Raw genomic sequence first — 16,231 nt, forward strand, 5'->3', positions numbered from 1 at the left:
ATTATTACTATCATAATCATCATCAAGACTGGGTAGACAACAAACAAATAAAAATACCTATTTAGAATACAGAACCCTATTCAAAAAAAGTTGGAACCATCATTAATAATTTAATTTAAATTAAACAGTACAAAGACAAAACATGACATTTATAAAAGGTACAACCATGATTGGTTTTTTTGTTGTTGTTTTTTTTTTTAAATAAATACCAAAGGCCTGGTACAGCAATAACAGAAGCTAGGTAAACTGGGTTTAAAAAAAAATACATTTAAGTTACTTAGAAACACTTTAGTGACATGACCTGCTAAGAAAAGAATCTGGATGTTAAACTGGTCTTTCTACAGCCCCGACCAATTAGACAATTGAAAACATTTTAAATGGGAACTACAACAAAGGAAGCCCTGAACTATGAAATACCTGAATTTCTGAATCACACATGCTCGGAAAATGTTTCGCTTTTAAAAAAAGCAATCAGTTGTCTCAGTTTACAAATGCTTAGAGATGTGTGTTTAAAAAAAAAATGTCCTCTGTACTATAAGCTTCAAATTTACTCATATCTTTATTTACAAAACAACAGTTTCAACATATAATATTTTGTCTTTGCACTATTTTTCATTAAGTATGAGCTTCCACACCTCGGGGTCACTGAATTATCCTTTAGTTAGGACTATGCTTAAGACATGTCTGCAAAACAAGCAGATATCCACCCGTTTCCCAGAATTGTTGAAAATGAGTTTCAAATCACTGCATTCTGTTTTTATTTACATTTTACACAGGGTCGCACCTTTCCTTGGAAACAGGTTACGTGTGAGGTCATTTCGGAAACTGATCTGACGACTCTTTTTAAGTAGATGTTATCTCACAGGTTAGAAAGAGGAACGTTACTTTTCAGGTTCTTTGTGGAGCGATTTAGAAGAAATGCAAGGGGAAGGTTATCCTTTATCTGGCCAGCACTTTGTCACAAGACATAAAAGAAAACATTACGCAAAGTACACAAATGCTTAAATACATAATTGTAGTCTCATATTATTTAAACAAAAAACAAAAAAAACAACAAAACGAGAAGACTCTATAACTACAACAAACTCTCTTAAATTGTCATTTCAACATTTTAAAGACTGAGAAAGGTATCCAGTGGTTTCTTGTCATCAAAAGAGAGGTACGTCGATCGATAGGTACGTTGGGGGTTGGAGAATAGAAGGAACAGCAGCTAATATGTGGAGAGAGGTTAGAGGAGCCAAAAGCTCTGGGTTGGGGGGAAGGGTGTAGAGAGAGGGTTAGGTATAGATGAAGGAACGAGGAGGAAGGGAGGGGGAGAGGGCATGGGTGTCAAGGAAGCAGATGAAGCCATATGAATTCAAGAGCTGGTGTGAATTTGCCTCTAGATGCTCATCTCTCTCTCTCTCTCTCTATGCTTTAAAGCATTTAAAATTCTTTGGTATTTATAAACCATGAGGATTGGGACTGCTGACGTGATCTGAGCTAATGTATAATTCAGAGATTCAACTTTAATGTAATCAGCACCCACCAATGATACGAAACTTACACTAGAGAATAAGGTGACCTTCTGTATTGTATCATCACCACAGTAACACAAAAGGAACCTAAGTAACAGCCCAGAGCATTAAAAAGGCAGAACAATTTCATTTCATTAAAAGCTGGAGTTTTAAGACTTTCAGTTCTCACTGATTTTTTGTTGTCAAAAAAAAAAAAAAAAAGCTAAAGTTGCACCAGACCAGAAAAAGATAAGAGACAAAGATCTGTTTGTTTCAAAGTGAACAAACACGCCAATGCTTTGTTGCATATGATAATAAGGGTTTACCTTTGTCAACTGTACCCTTTGGAGAGTTTAGACTATCTCAGCTCAAACTGGCATTTCTGACAGCTGCTTTAAGAATTTGTTTTGTCAATTCATTGCATGTGAGGCAAGCCACATGCAGTCAGTTGGCTGCAGTGACCACGTGTCTCTGCCTGTAAATGTACTCGTGTCAGTGTAGATGAAGTAACAAGCATGAAAGCAAAGTCGAATGGGTTTAAAAAGACCAGAGGGACACCCAAGTGGCTTTGTTTACATAGATTCTAATAAACATATCACTAAATCCAATGTTTGGTCCTTGTAATCATGTAGGCAGATCCTATACTTAAATTAGCTCATTCATTTGAAAAGTACAATATAACTACATACCAAATGTTCACAAAACGGTTGACTACTAGAAGCTATTGTACTGATCATAAAATAAAACGAAATAAATAAATAATCACTGTAAAAAATATCTGTGTTGGCTGCCTATCTCTTAATAAATTCTATACTGATTTCCATTTTTAAAAGAGCAGATAAACAAGGAGTTGAATGTATCCCAGTTGAGCTGATGTCTCGGCAGTGATTATGAGGACAGTTTATTTTAATATCAGCCAGCATGGTCACATAAGTAAAACATCTATAGGCAATCTCACACCAGGAAGCGTGTACAAATGCAGCTGCCACACCAGCCATTCAAGCAGGAGCTTCTTACCACAGGACTCAGGCTTCCCCTCTGGTAGCACACTGCTGCTGCCACTCTTCTGCACCACCAGAGCTTCTGCTCACAGCCCCCACCAAACAGAACGCAGAGCAGACAGCACACATTCACATACACATAAAGAAACAACACAAGGAAAGGAAACACAAAACAGGAAAGAGAAAATCATGAGGGAGAAATAAACATGGGAGATGAAAAATTAAACGCACAAATCGGCAGTTTAACAAAAAAAAAAAAAAAAAATGATTTGGATAGGCACTGAAAAAAGTGAAAGTAGCTGAAGATTAACTAGCTTGTTTTTGTAGTACCTTTTTATTTTTAACTACCCACATATCTATAGATACTTACTGCAAATGTAATTATAGGGGCCACACACTTTCAAAACTGAAAACCGCATTAAAATGATAGCTCAAGTCTGATTTTATATTAAACATATAAATAGTCCTGAAAATAAAGAAGGTTACAAAAGGCCAAGATTACATCTGGCTTCTTTAATAGAAATTCTGCGCTAATAACACAATGGCCATAAAAGTGTAGCTGTACACTTAAACCTAGCATTCATTTAGGTCTGGTATATTCAATTTTGCCTCCAGTTTTATCATGATGAATAAGCAGCTAGTGAAATTGCATGCAATTTTGGGTGTGTCTCCCCACCGCAGAGGGTGGTTTTATAAGTTGTGGCAAAGGGGATGATGCTAAAAATAATTCCAAAATCAAGTTTCCATCAACAGAAGAGAAACTTTTCTTAGGCCACCAATTAAAATAAGGAGGCTGACTTTTTCTTTTAAACAAATAATCAGTTTTTGTGGGAAACAATGATCTAAAAAGTCAGTTTTAATAAACATCTACAGTGTCTGCCTACTTCTGTATATCCTTAATAAACCCAAACCACTTTGAAATTAGAGAAAAAAGGCACATATGGAGAAAATCTAGGAAAAGATTATTAGAGTTCATGCATCTTGCAAGCAAATAAAAAAAGTACAAGCTGCGATACAGACCATGCAGACATGCAAAATTTCAGGACATAAATGTAACACTAGCAGAAAATAAAGATGTACAAAAAGTACATTTAAGAATGAGGTGCGTCTTGCTGGATTTGGTACATTTTGTTTAATCGCTACATAGCTAAACATCAAAGAAATGTATGCAAGAAGATTTTAGTCTGATGCCAGACAAAGACAAGCAGCAAAGCGCATGTCTTAACTGAGAGAACTCATCTTGTCTGTGTTTTGTTGCATCATTCACAGATAAGCCACCATGTGGTGCAGAGGATTTTCTTTTTTTGTTGTGAATACAGAAGCTTCAGTCATATCTCGAATCACACTCAACTGACTGCTGACAAATACCACCGGGACTGTCACCATATCAGACGAGTCTGTCTCTGAAACATAACAATTTCACCCTGCAATAAACTGGAAACTGGAGTGCATAATAAGCTCAGTGGCTTTTTGTGCCCTTCAAGTATGCATGCACACATGAGACCACCCAACCACTCAAGCATACAAAACCCACTTATTTATGTAAAACTGTGAGACACGTGAACATAATACACACACAGAGCTACTGATTTTTCAGTCCATTAATCAAACAGTTCTCTGCTTATCGGCTTAACACTAGCAACATGTAATGAAACGTAAGCTTTCTGACAAACACTTGTAAAGCTGTAATGTCAACGTAACCATTAAAGACACATTATACTGTCTGTTAACTGAATTAACTCCCAAAAAGATGATTCAAACTCCTACTAATAATAAATTATTTTCATCCAATGACAAACAAACAGTTATCATAGATCAGACCACACATGTGAAGACTGATGTAAAGCTGTCATTTTAAACTTATACAATAATCAAGCACAAAGCATAGAGCAAGACACAAACATGCCTTGAGCAAATCATCATGAGCACATTTGTTCTATGAGACAATTTGTGAGTGTGAGAGTTGGAGAGAAAAAAGAAAAGGAGACTGTCAGACAGAAACATGTGAGGCAGTCAGTGAGGCATTCAAAGACCGAAGGAAGAGATGGAAACACGCACTGTCACGGACTGAAGCAGAGCGAGTAGGAAAACCACATTCAAGCATAGAAATGAAAGTACAAAGTTACCTGTAGGGTCAAACTCATTGGAGGGAAGGGAATTTTTTTCACTTTTGGGTTTCTTGTCTGGGGGGTGGTCTTTACTGAGAATGCTGCTGGTTCTATAGAAAGGGGAACAGAGGAGTAAAAGGTAAACCAAGTGGTAGAACAGTACAAGACCAGCATTTGTCCAGTAAGAGCAATCACATACAACAATGCAGACTTTTACACATTGCATTGTTTTTACTGAAAAGGTCACTATAATGTATGCATATCTTACACTACTGCTACAGAATAAGCCTGGCTTTCATGCAAGTAAAGACCCGGAGTAACCGCAGCAACAGTAAGAACCAACTACTGTCCTTTTTATTCTTGAGAATAAAATGCAGGAGGACCTCCTAGCGTATGAATCATGCCGAGTGTGTCTACTGTATAATGTGACACGCTGAGAGGAAGTGGAGGCGCTCTCCTGAGTGCCCAAAGAGCAAGGCCAGAGAAAGGACGCTTCTCAGTGGAGATACCACAAGGCCAGACTCCGGCTTGAACCTCGGGAGGCTATGTATGGCTGCCTCTGCCTATACTGGCCTCAACTGTGAAAGGCCACTGTTCTGTTCACAGTGAAAGGCAGCGATGGGCCGCCCTTAAAAGAGGGACCCCTTTGTCCGTCACTCTGTGTGTGTGTGTGTGTGCGCGCATGGGGGGGCGGGGGGTTGGTCCACACTCTAAAGACTTCTGTATTACAGCACACCAGGCCTAGTAAAATCTGCCTCATTTCCCTCATGCAGAGCTCTGTACATGTATGGGACTGGGTGGTGTGTTATGTCTGTGTTACCACAGGATTCCCTATTCATAAGGGTGTAAGTGTCAGCAATCCAATAAGATAAAGATTCTTACCTGTTTGCTTTCTTGGGAAACCTGCAAGATAAAACAGAATAACAGTTAGCATCCTACAGAAATCTGCTGGCAGACTACTAATGTAATGTAGAGCACAAAAGCTGGACTGCTTATTCCTGTTTGGAGAGTTAAAAAACGAAAAACAAGATGTCGTGCTGACAGCTTCTCATGAGACCCATATAGTAGTAAACATGATAATCCCGATCAAACATCAGAGTTCTTCAGCTGCAGATTAAAGCGTTTTCCAGGTCAAATGTCCTCTGCCTCTCAGATCTCATCTGTGTGCATGTGCTGTAATCTAGTTCTTCAGACATCATAGCTTCACTGTAATAATCATATCGTAATCATACACAGGGCCTTCGAAGTGGCATGCTCATTGCCACAGAATGCAGCAGTAATGAAATAATTAGGGGATATAGTCAGCACCATATTGGAAAACGCAATGTTTTCCAGGATACTCGAGATCTGCCTTTTTTCTTTGGCAAACAAAGCATGAAAGAAAATTTATAGGCAAGACAATTTAAAGAAATGCTACACTGTTAACAGCAGATGTAGGTGTTCATTCTCATGTTTAAGAGACAGCCTTAACAGAGTCACCCAAGGCACACAAGAGTCGGCTGGACCTTGCACTTTGTACAGTTTCTAAACCAAATTTTAGTCCAGTACTCAAAGATAAGATATACATGCCAAAAATGTGTTTTAGCCTCTGAAAGTGATTAAAGAGAATCAAAGACAATCTATTCCAACACAACGTGGCAAAGGGTCACAGATTTTAATATTGATTTATTTTGTTTAACCTAGCAAAGTATCTTAAAACTCTTAGTGTTGGAGTTGATTATATGAGTGTCACTGCAACACCCGTCAGCACTCCAAGTTGGGGTCCACACAGTCAGTACTACTGATTTTTCTCCAGAAAGACTGAGCCATAATTTGCTATTTTACATCATTTAGTATGAGAAACCACTTCAACCAGCCGAAATTTAGACTCATTTTATTATTTTTAACTGCGAAGAAGTGGAAAAGATGGAAAAGATTGGTGTCTCACTGTGGAAATAATCACACAGCAGTGAAATCCATTTTCACACTTTGCTGTAATACCCCAAAGTCTTTATTCAGGCTTGTACATATGTGCTATATGCTACACTAAATGCTTGTGAAAATGTAAAAAGAGAAAAACAAGGGAAAATGCACAGTATATGAATACAAATAACTACTCACTCTAAAATAATACTGTTCGGAAAAAAGGAGGTGTCATGACTTACTAGCCACATTAACTCCCTTTCTCCTTGTGACACTGTGTCTCATTCAGGGCCATGCAGGGGCAGCTGAATGGCCCGTTTATGAAAATGCCTCAGACTGTAATAAGTTCCAGAGCTTACAGCAGGGGGAAAAAAATAGTTTTAAGTAACCCATTCCCTAAGAAACCTCTGAATTGGAAGGATGGAAAAGTCAGCACACAAATACACACACTGTGAAATGCTACATGCAAATGCACAAGCTGGGAGACGGCAAAAATGAGTAGGCACATGTTTTTGGTTGATCGTATAGGAGCAAATGAAAGCATGACAGGGAAACCAAGAGGATGGATGACACATCAAGCTGTCTACAGTGACTGTAGACATGACTGTGCTGAATTATGCTTATAATAGTGCCTTTTGAAATAATGCTGTGGTTCCTCTTCATGAGGTCTTGCACTTGGTAAAACTGTTTGAAGGGAACTGAAAAAACATTTGTTCAGAAGGGCAACATCATTTTACGTCCTAAGAAAAGACATGAGTCAGAGCCAGCACAGTCTCTAGAAGAAATAAGAGAAACACCTAGCATGAAATCACTTGCCTATAAAATACATATAAAGACTGAGAAGAAGGACAAAGGTAGTTCTGAAAAAATATGCAAGAAATAGTACAAACAAGAGAGAAGTGGTAAAAGGAAGTAGTGGCACAGCAAGTTTTAAAAGGGACAACAAAACTTCGTATGTGCTATATGCTACACAAAATGGGGGATCACTATGTAAGTTTAAGGATATCAAACAAACTAATATTCTTTAAATTATAGGTACTATTCCTAAATCGAGAAATATCCCGCTGCGCAGAATCCTGAAGCTGCCACACTTTTGGTTAAAGTTTGTGAAAACACACCACTTCAGAGCTTGACTGTTAAACATCCCTAGTTGCCTCTGGCAAGCAAATCCATACTACAACTAACCATTTAAAGGTCTGGGTTCTGTCATTTACAAACGAATGCTTCCAAAGTTATTATAAAAATAGATACAGGCTAAATTAAAAAAAATAAATAAAAACTTTCCATCTAAGGACAACTTTCCGCCTGGGTGGATGTGAGCACTGTTGTCACATTGGTTTTGGCACTCAACCAGTGCAGAGCGGAAAAAAAACTGAAAGAAAAGGAATAACAACGATGCCCGGGCATCACAGCAAAACTACAGCACAGTCCCGCTGAGAGTGAGACAGGCCTGCTATGGAAACAGTGCTTCTGAATAACTGCTGAATGTAAAGGCTGTCTGATAATTTGCTGTGTGACATCACAAATTATAAGCGAGAAACATGACACTAAAGGAATAATGAATATACATTTTTGACCGAATCAAAGATAATACTTGTTTGATCCCTCCTAGGATGAGCCAATCATCTGATTTGTAGTAGCCAAAAAGAAGAAACATTTTTTTGCATAAACAGAGTTGTAGCATCGAGGCATGTGCAGAGATGATATTTATTACAGTTTTAAATGTGTTTTGTGGCATATCTACTTTTACTGTAAGAATAGTGTTTGTAAGTCTATTTGCATATAGCGGCTTACTGTGTATATAATATGAACTGGAATCAGTTTTCAATAGTAAATATAGCTGTAAGTTTGGGAAACATTGCCTATGCAGAAAAGAAATTTAACATGCATTAATAAAAGTTTTCCAAAACTTTTTTTTGGACAGGTACAGTTGACATGAGACAATGACAGATAGGGGCTTCATCATATTAGCCCAAACTAACAGTCAAAAGGTTGTTTAAAAAAAAAAAACACAACCCACAAACAAACTATGCAATTAAAGCTGAAGGAACAAATCCAATATATACACATAACAACTGCTAATCCATCTTTGAAGTAATGGTTATTTACTTTAGTCATAACTCATTCCCCATGTGTTTCTCTATGCATCTACATAATGGTTTGTTAACTGCATGTTTAAAAAAAAAGAAAAAAAACAACAACACACATTACAGAAATACTGTTTTTTTACAGAATTTTTGTAAAAACTTTTGGCACTGGCAAGCTACTGTGACTGTTGTCTAAGACTAAATTGGTGACAGCCAATTTGAAGCTGCAAAGTTTCAATGTGGGCGCAAATGTCCTCAGCTTAAAATAAGAAATTTAAATATGGGTAAGATGAACCATATTTCTACAACACTTAGATAGCTGACGAGAAGTCATCATACCCGATACATGTAACAGAATGACAAACAAAGGCTTAAAAGTCTCATTTTGGTTTTGTCTCAAGCAAAAAGGACTGATAAATACACAGTTCTATTATACCTGTAAGACAAACAGAATAGAGTGTGACAATTTTTTATAATAATTACATTTCAGTGTTTTGCCCTGCTCTACCCTGTTAGACGTCATGCCAGTTGTAGATAGGAAATATCACATAAAAAACATTTCAGCACCAATAAAAATAACAGTTTTTGGGGTTCCCATAACCCCCCCCCCCCAATTTAAATTACAATCACACCAGTAACTAAAGACAAAGTTTAAAAGAAATACTTTTCATTCTACATACTCTTCAGAAACTAAATATACCGTATTTCTCGGACCATAAGGCGCACCAGATTATAAGGCGCACTGTCGATGAATGGGTCTGTTTTCATACATAAGGCGCACCGGATTATAAGGCGTATTAAGCGAAACAAAACAGTAAGATAAGTTAAACTTTACTCAACTCATTCTTCTTGTTTCCTCCACTTCCGAACCATTGATTGATTAATGTTGAATTCTCTCGCAGCTGCTCTATTCCCATGTTGTTGCAGTATATTAATGACTAACCTCGTATTGTGGATGGGTTATCTCAGTTGTTCTCCTGACTGAAGTTTGGTCTGTTTACAGCATCCTGCCATGAGATTGCATTTGTCCATAACCATCGGGAACCCTCAAGTTAACTTTTATCGAGTGGAAAAATGTTAGGGTTCATCCTCCAGCTTCACTGTGTTTGTTATGCTAACATAGCTCACTAGCGATCGCGTAGCACATCATTATATAGCAGCTAGTCCAACTTCAGTAACCCTACAAACATCACTGCTGTTTAGTTTTCTGTTTTCATTTATGTTGGAAGTGATAGCAGAGCTGTAGGTTTTAATTTTTTCAGAAATCTCTCAGTCAGAACATGCTATATCATGTTTAAGTGGAAACTAGCGAGCTAACTTTCTGCTAACTTCTAACTCCGTTCAATGTAATAAATTCTGTTTTCATGGATGCCTGGATGTTAAACTTAATTGTTACACCCGGTAAAGCAGCAACGCTGATCATTTTATTACAGATGAAAGAATTTAGACAGTTTTTAACTCTCAGTGATGCCGCAGTGTTCGTTTGACTTTGGGACCTGAAATGGACGGAGCTTTGGACACAGATTACTCCGTGAGGGTCCTGACTACGGTAGCCGTAATGTTCAGACAATCCATCAAGCGGTGCGGCTTTTCGATTTTTGAGAAAATTAAAGGATTTTAAGTGCGCCTTACAGTGCGGAAAATACGGTATATATATTTTTCTGCATGAAAAATATCAATAAGTGATTAAAGCTGTAATCTTAGGACTGTTCAGATAAAGGGTAAACTGGAAATACATTAAATAGTGTAGTTTGTTCTTCTTTTAAATTCAACTCATCACATCTGTAGTTAAAGAGAAACTGAAAAGTGGTATTAAGTGGAACGTGCATTTTGGTCCAAAAACAATGCTACCTTGGTTTGTCAATTTACGACAACAGCATGCATTCATAACACTAACCCAAGGGTTACTGTCCAAGAAAAGTAATTGTCATGGCCACGTGGATAGCTAAGTATCTTAATTGGCTGCACTGGGAGTGTTTCAGGCTTACAATTGGGAGTGTAGCTCAGGCTTACAATTCAGGTTTGTCTAACAATATCTGTACTAGCTGGAGTTAAACAATGAAAAGGAAAAAAGAGTAGTTGTGAATAAGCGAATTCTGATAAGAGCTGGTTGCTGTGGCATAGATTCTGATAGATTCTGACTGTAGTGACTGCAAAGCCTGCTAGTCTGTTCATACTATAGGGTCTCACTTCATAGTTTGTAGTGAAAAGTATTACTGACATACACTAAAGCCCATAACTTCACAGTACATACTCTTTTGCCGATCAGCAGTGTATAATCTCCACGCCCCCTCCTCCCCTGATAATACTACGAAAACTATGCAAAGTTTTAATTCTTATCAAGTCTCCATTAATAGTTTATGTCAGGTTTCAAGGACTGTATAACAAGTAAGTAAAGCATTTTTCATTTTTTTAGATTTGCTAGAACAAACGAGTATAAAAGACTCTTGTGTTAATAATCACTGGTTGAGCGTTAATAATCACTAGTTGCAGTACAAAAACATACAAAGAACAGCATGATATGAACAGAAAATATGCGGTTCTGTTTAAGTATTAAACAAAACAGCTTCTGAGTCTGCTTGCAGAAGTTGCACACTGATGCAACACTCTAAACAGCCTTTTAGTAATAAAAAAAACCCCATCTTGGACCGTGTGAATCCTGTTACAACAACTGACAACAACTTAATTCTTCTACATTGTGGTTTTGTTAGAACATTTTTAGATCACAGCTTACATGTAGATCTAAGAGAAGCTACAAAACCAACTTGATAAAACCAGCTTTTTTCCCCCCTATGAAATCTCACAGACAACACTCACACTTCATTCAATACTTCAGATCCAGTTATATAAAGTCTAAGTGAGGAACCTCTTCCTGGACGGGGCCATTAACTGTGCAGTGAGCGAGAAAGGGAGAAAGAAGGCAGAGTCAGAACAGGGTGGGATAGGAGGGAGGGGCAGCACTGGAGCGGGCCTGGGCTTGAATGCTCCATTGAGGTTTGGTGTTTTGATGGAAAACTGTGGAAGAGCTGGGCCAACTGCAGCAACAGTGGCAGCAAGAGAGGCCGGGACCAGACCAGCCCGTGGAGAGAGGAAAAAGAAGAGAAAGAGGGAGGACAAACAGCTCTAAGGGAGCTCTGATGCACAGCCATTTCTGTGCACAGGTCTCCCACACTAAAGAGGAAGGGAAACAGTATATAAGGAAGTAGGCAAAGTAATGCAAGATTCAGAGGAAATACTTCGGATTACTCTCGGTTCCTCTTAGAATTAATCTAAGCAGACCTAGGGAGATTATTAAAGTTTATCTCAGAGGTGTATTATAATACGTTTGTATGCCAACAGAGAAAAATAAAACATTTCAAACTCAGGGTAAGATCTGGCAGGATGCATCAAGTTAGGAAACACAGTTGGCTTCATAAACCAAGCATTACCTTTACTATCTCTGGTCATACAAAGCTGCTGTTGTAACTTGCATTAAAGGAAGTTGCAGTAATGCAAGTCCCCTACCAGAAGCAGAGCAATACAGTTCACAGCACAGCCAGGCGTTGTTGGGGCTAAAAGGGGTGGTGCCTGTCTGTTACTAGTGTAGGATTGGACACTTTGGGAGTTGCCTGCGGAGATCAGACTGAGGTGTGTCCATTCCAGGAGTTGAAGTGTACACCATCACACAGCTACACACCCTGAGATGGTAGATTTCTTTGGAAAATTTGGCAGAGCTGGACTGCAGGTCTGTGGTGATAGCACCATGTCCTCAGCTGGATATCAGTACTACATTATGCCACTGGCCAGCCAAGTACTTTATGGAACTGGCAAAATCTGCTTTTTTTCCCCATCGCACCTCCTTAGAAGTAAGATTTCATCTCCACTGTGTAATAATACAGTCACTTGAACAGTCTGATTCATGCCTGCAGCTGGCCAATAAGAGAGAACACAAAGACACTGCTTGTTATCTAATCTATATACCTGAGTCACACAATTTGGGTGCACACACAAAAAAAACAAAAAAAAAAAACACAGTCTGCTTGACGTCACTCCCTATGCTTCCCTGCCAATGACAAAGAGGTTCTCTACACCCACACCATCATTTTCTCTTTTTAAACCACTGTCTGCACTTCACCCTAACCTCATGTCAAATGCAATGATGTCACTTTCAATATGTGACCTAAGCAGAGTTACCATGTGGTGCTGTGTACACTGAAATATGGATTTACAGAAAGAAGGATTAAGTAAGTGTACGAGACAGAGAGAGTGAGGGAGACAGGAAGGGAGGCGTGGTGTGTACTGGAGAGACAAGACCAATAGCTTTGGAGCTCAAGCTACAGCCTCAGGGGGAAAACTGTGCCCTTTCTGCCCCAATAAACCTCATCAGGATTCCTGACATGAAGGCCGGGGGGATAGACATTTCTTCACGCTATGCTGTCTGCTGTCCTCGAGCACTGGGAAAGGAAGGAAGGTGGCTGAATATGCTACTCTGCCAAAACACTTGAAGTTATGAGGCCTAATACAACAAATGGCAAACTTTTCTAATCAATGAGCAACTTCTCTGAACTCACAAGACTTTTAATGTGCGGATGACAGATTATTTTTTCCCCCCGCTAATCATCTTTTCAGGTTGAAGATCATAAAATATTCATTCAAGGACATTATGCTCATTAAAGCAATTTAGCCCGAGAAAAGCAAGATAATTTCAAAAATAATTTGTCACTAAGGAAAACAGCCTATCCTAGGGATATTCACTGGCCTACAAGAATATATAAACAGAAGACTGCAGAAGAAAAGGTATCACCACGTATTCCCTGTCCTGCCTTTCCTTTTTTGTTTTGGCTATCTGCTATCAAAGGAATGTTATCCGATTAAAAAACTGTGGGTAGGTAATACAACTTGTGTTTTTAGAATGATTCTTGTAGCCCCCCCCCCTCCCCAAAAAAAAAGAAAGAAAAGAAAGCAGGCGTGTGTCAGTCTGTTGAGTCATCTCTGAATCAGCTGAAACAGGCAGTGTAAGATTAATCACAGTGCAGCGGCATGTTGCTGGCTCTCTCTACAATACAGCCTTTCATAGCAAACACAGAAAACATTCAATTAGAGCATCTCCATCCTGAGGACTCTCAGCATGGCAATTAAAATGCATCCAATGAGCTACAGCCGGGTTGCTGCTTTTTAATGTCAACAATCCATTTCCGGTTATTTTAGACAAAGACTGGATCCAAAAAGTACCAGAAATTAAGTTATAATATAATTTCTTTATCAACTTGACATTCCAAGAAATAAATACTGTAAAAGCAATTTATCTTCAAATCTATTGGAGCACTGAGCATAATAGTATGGCTTCTTCACTGCCACAGTTAGCTTGAAGGCAGCAGCCTAGTTTAAGCCCACAAAGCCCTTACATGGACATGTGAGAACTTGACACTTGGGTAAGACAGCTCTGTTTCCTCGTCCCCCTTTTCTTTATTGTTGTGATCCTGTCTTTCATGAAGTGAAAGTAATGTTTGAGCCCTGAAGCTCTTCTGGTTAACAGCACAGGAGGGGCAGGACAGTAGAGGGTGTCCACATGCATCAACATCACATAGTTGGGTGATAGACCCCCAACTCTCTCAATGCTCAAGAGCCCCAGCTAATATCCAGGCTCCACCCACTCTCCAACATCACCACCCCTGGGCCACTGCTTCTTTCATTCCCCTCTGTCTTCTTCGTGCCATTTCCTAGATATATTTCTTTCCTTTTATTAGCTTGAGATAAGAAGAATTATTAATAATCTTAAAAAAGTAATGAAAAAGACCCAGACAATTTCACTGGCTTGCAGTTTTCACCTTACCACTTTTTATTTGTACTTTGGTGTAATAGTAAAGTATTCTCTGTTCTAACATGGACCACAATAAAACGTAGTAATGACAGGAGAGAGAGGTTGATTAAAGCAAAAAAGTAAAAAGACATGCATGTTATTATGGCTGAAAAAGAGTGAAACAGAGCTGGATGAGAATGAACAGAGCTGGTGTGTGCCTGCGAAAGTGACACCCAGGTGTGAGCAGTAGTCCTAAGATCCGTATTTACATTATATAAATAACCAAAACAAAGAATTTGGTCAGTTGTTTGGTGAAGACTTTAGGTGGTTTATATGGTACATTATGTGCGCTGCTGTCATCCTGGAGAAAAATTCAGTAATCTTTTGGTTTTGCTGCACGACTGCTAGATATCCCAGGTCTGGACAAAGTGGAAAAAAAACAAAAAACAAAACATGTAGCACGTAATTGAACCCTAATTACAATTTCAATGCTAACTCTAACGTGCACCCAAACAAAACAATCCAGATAAATTGCTTGCTTTGTTGCATTATTTTTTTTACTAAGAAGCTCTTTTTCTTGTGTTCCAAACAAAGCACACCCCTTTTCTTAGCAACGGCTGTGCTTTGAGCTTTTAGGGAGGGTTAGGGTTAAAAAAAATAAAAAGAAGCACAAAGTCACTTGCTGTTTAATGCAGCTCCAGTCATGAGGACGAAAAGAGAATCCTGTCCCATCCAGACAAACTAATACTCACATTTCCACAGGTCAACCCCATGGAATCATTTGTCTCCAGTTTGTGAAAGTGAAGAAACTGAGCAATCACTGCAAAGGCTGGCTGTGGGCTTCAGCTCTATGTTAAATGCCCTGTTGCCGCCATGCTAGCCGCTGTTGCCTTGCCTGGGGCCTTTCTTGGCCCCTGTCAGCACCCACAGAGGCTGTAGGAAGCCTTGCGAGGTGGGTTTTATGATCTGGTCCAACTTGTCAACATTGTGTCCTCCAATAGCCCTTGTTAAAATTTATTTTATTTTGTTTTTCATTTTCTATATACATTTTCTAAAACAACAAATGCATGACGTTTTAGGTAATGAAAAATTTTGTTAAATAATCAAGCTTACAAGACTGACCAGAGCAATAATTGGTATTGTCGGTTTTGCAGTATTTGAGCTCCCTTAAGCAGGAAGCCATGCCCATTAATCAGCACTGGACGTTTAAATCCATTACAGAGAAGATGGGGTAAATGCACCAGATCTCACATAGGAGAAAATACAGGACAGCTGCAGAAGTGATTATGTAAAGCAGCATGCCAGTGTGGTGCAGATGCTGAAGACACAGCTACAATTGCAAGGTTATATTAATGTTCTTTTCCTATCCATCCATCCAAATAAAAATAAAAAAATGCTCATCAAGACTCACTAGACTAGAAATAATTATTCAACCTAGTTTTTAAATGTGATCAAAAGCTATCTAAAAACAAGTATTTGCAGCACTTCAGCTCATCATTGAATTGATTCTCCTTTTCTTCTGTGGATGTGTTAGCCATTCAGCCAATTCATGTAAAAAACAAAACAAAACAAAAAAAATACAGCAAATAAGAAAAAAAATAAACTTGTGAAAACAAACATCTACGCATCGGCAACAGATCACTTTATATTTACTTTTTCTACTCTTTTCCCCATTGAGGTCAAAATTTAAAAAAAAAAAAAAAACAGCTTTTAGTGTAATATACAGCGCAACCACAAACTACAACTTCCAAATCTTCCACTGAAATGAATCATCACCTCCATAAAACAATCAAAACCAATTCTTGATGCAATGCTCTATTAATATAAAATTTATTGCACAACTGCTGTGTTTGATGAG

At 38.5% G+C, this 16,231-nt stretch overlaps 1 protein-coding gene across 2 annotated transcripts in view; it reads right to left on the reverse strand.

Annotated features, from left to right (window-relative positions):
* The window catches only part of arhgef12a (Rho guanine nucleotide exchange factor (GEF) 12a), a 41,403-nt gene that overhangs the window by 19,953 nt on the left and 5,219 nt on the right, over positions 1–16,231 (reverse strand). Inside the window, exons 2-4 of one of the 2 annotated variants that reach the window (XM_063492909.1) lie at positions 5,488–5,508; positions 4,624–4,715; positions 2,514–2,579 (exon numbers count right to left, since the gene is read on the reverse strand). In XM_063492909.1, coding sequence (XP_063348979.1) covers positions 2,514–2,579; positions 4,624–4,715; positions 5,488–5,508 — 179 coding nt within the window. The remainder of the gene's footprint in view (positions 1–2,513; positions 2,580–4,623; positions 4,716–5,487; positions 5,509–16,231) is intronic. The other variant, XM_063492910.1, reaches the window with a different exon arrangement.

The sequence above is a fragment of the Pelmatolapia mariae genome, linkage group LG14 (assembly GCF_036321145.2).
Source record: "Pelmatolapia mariae isolate MD_Pm_ZW linkage group LG14, Pm_UMD_F_2, whole genome shotgun sequence".
NCBI classification, from domain to species: Eukaryota; Metazoa; Chordata; class Actinopteri; order Cichliformes; family Cichlidae; genus Pelmatolapia; species Pelmatolapia mariae.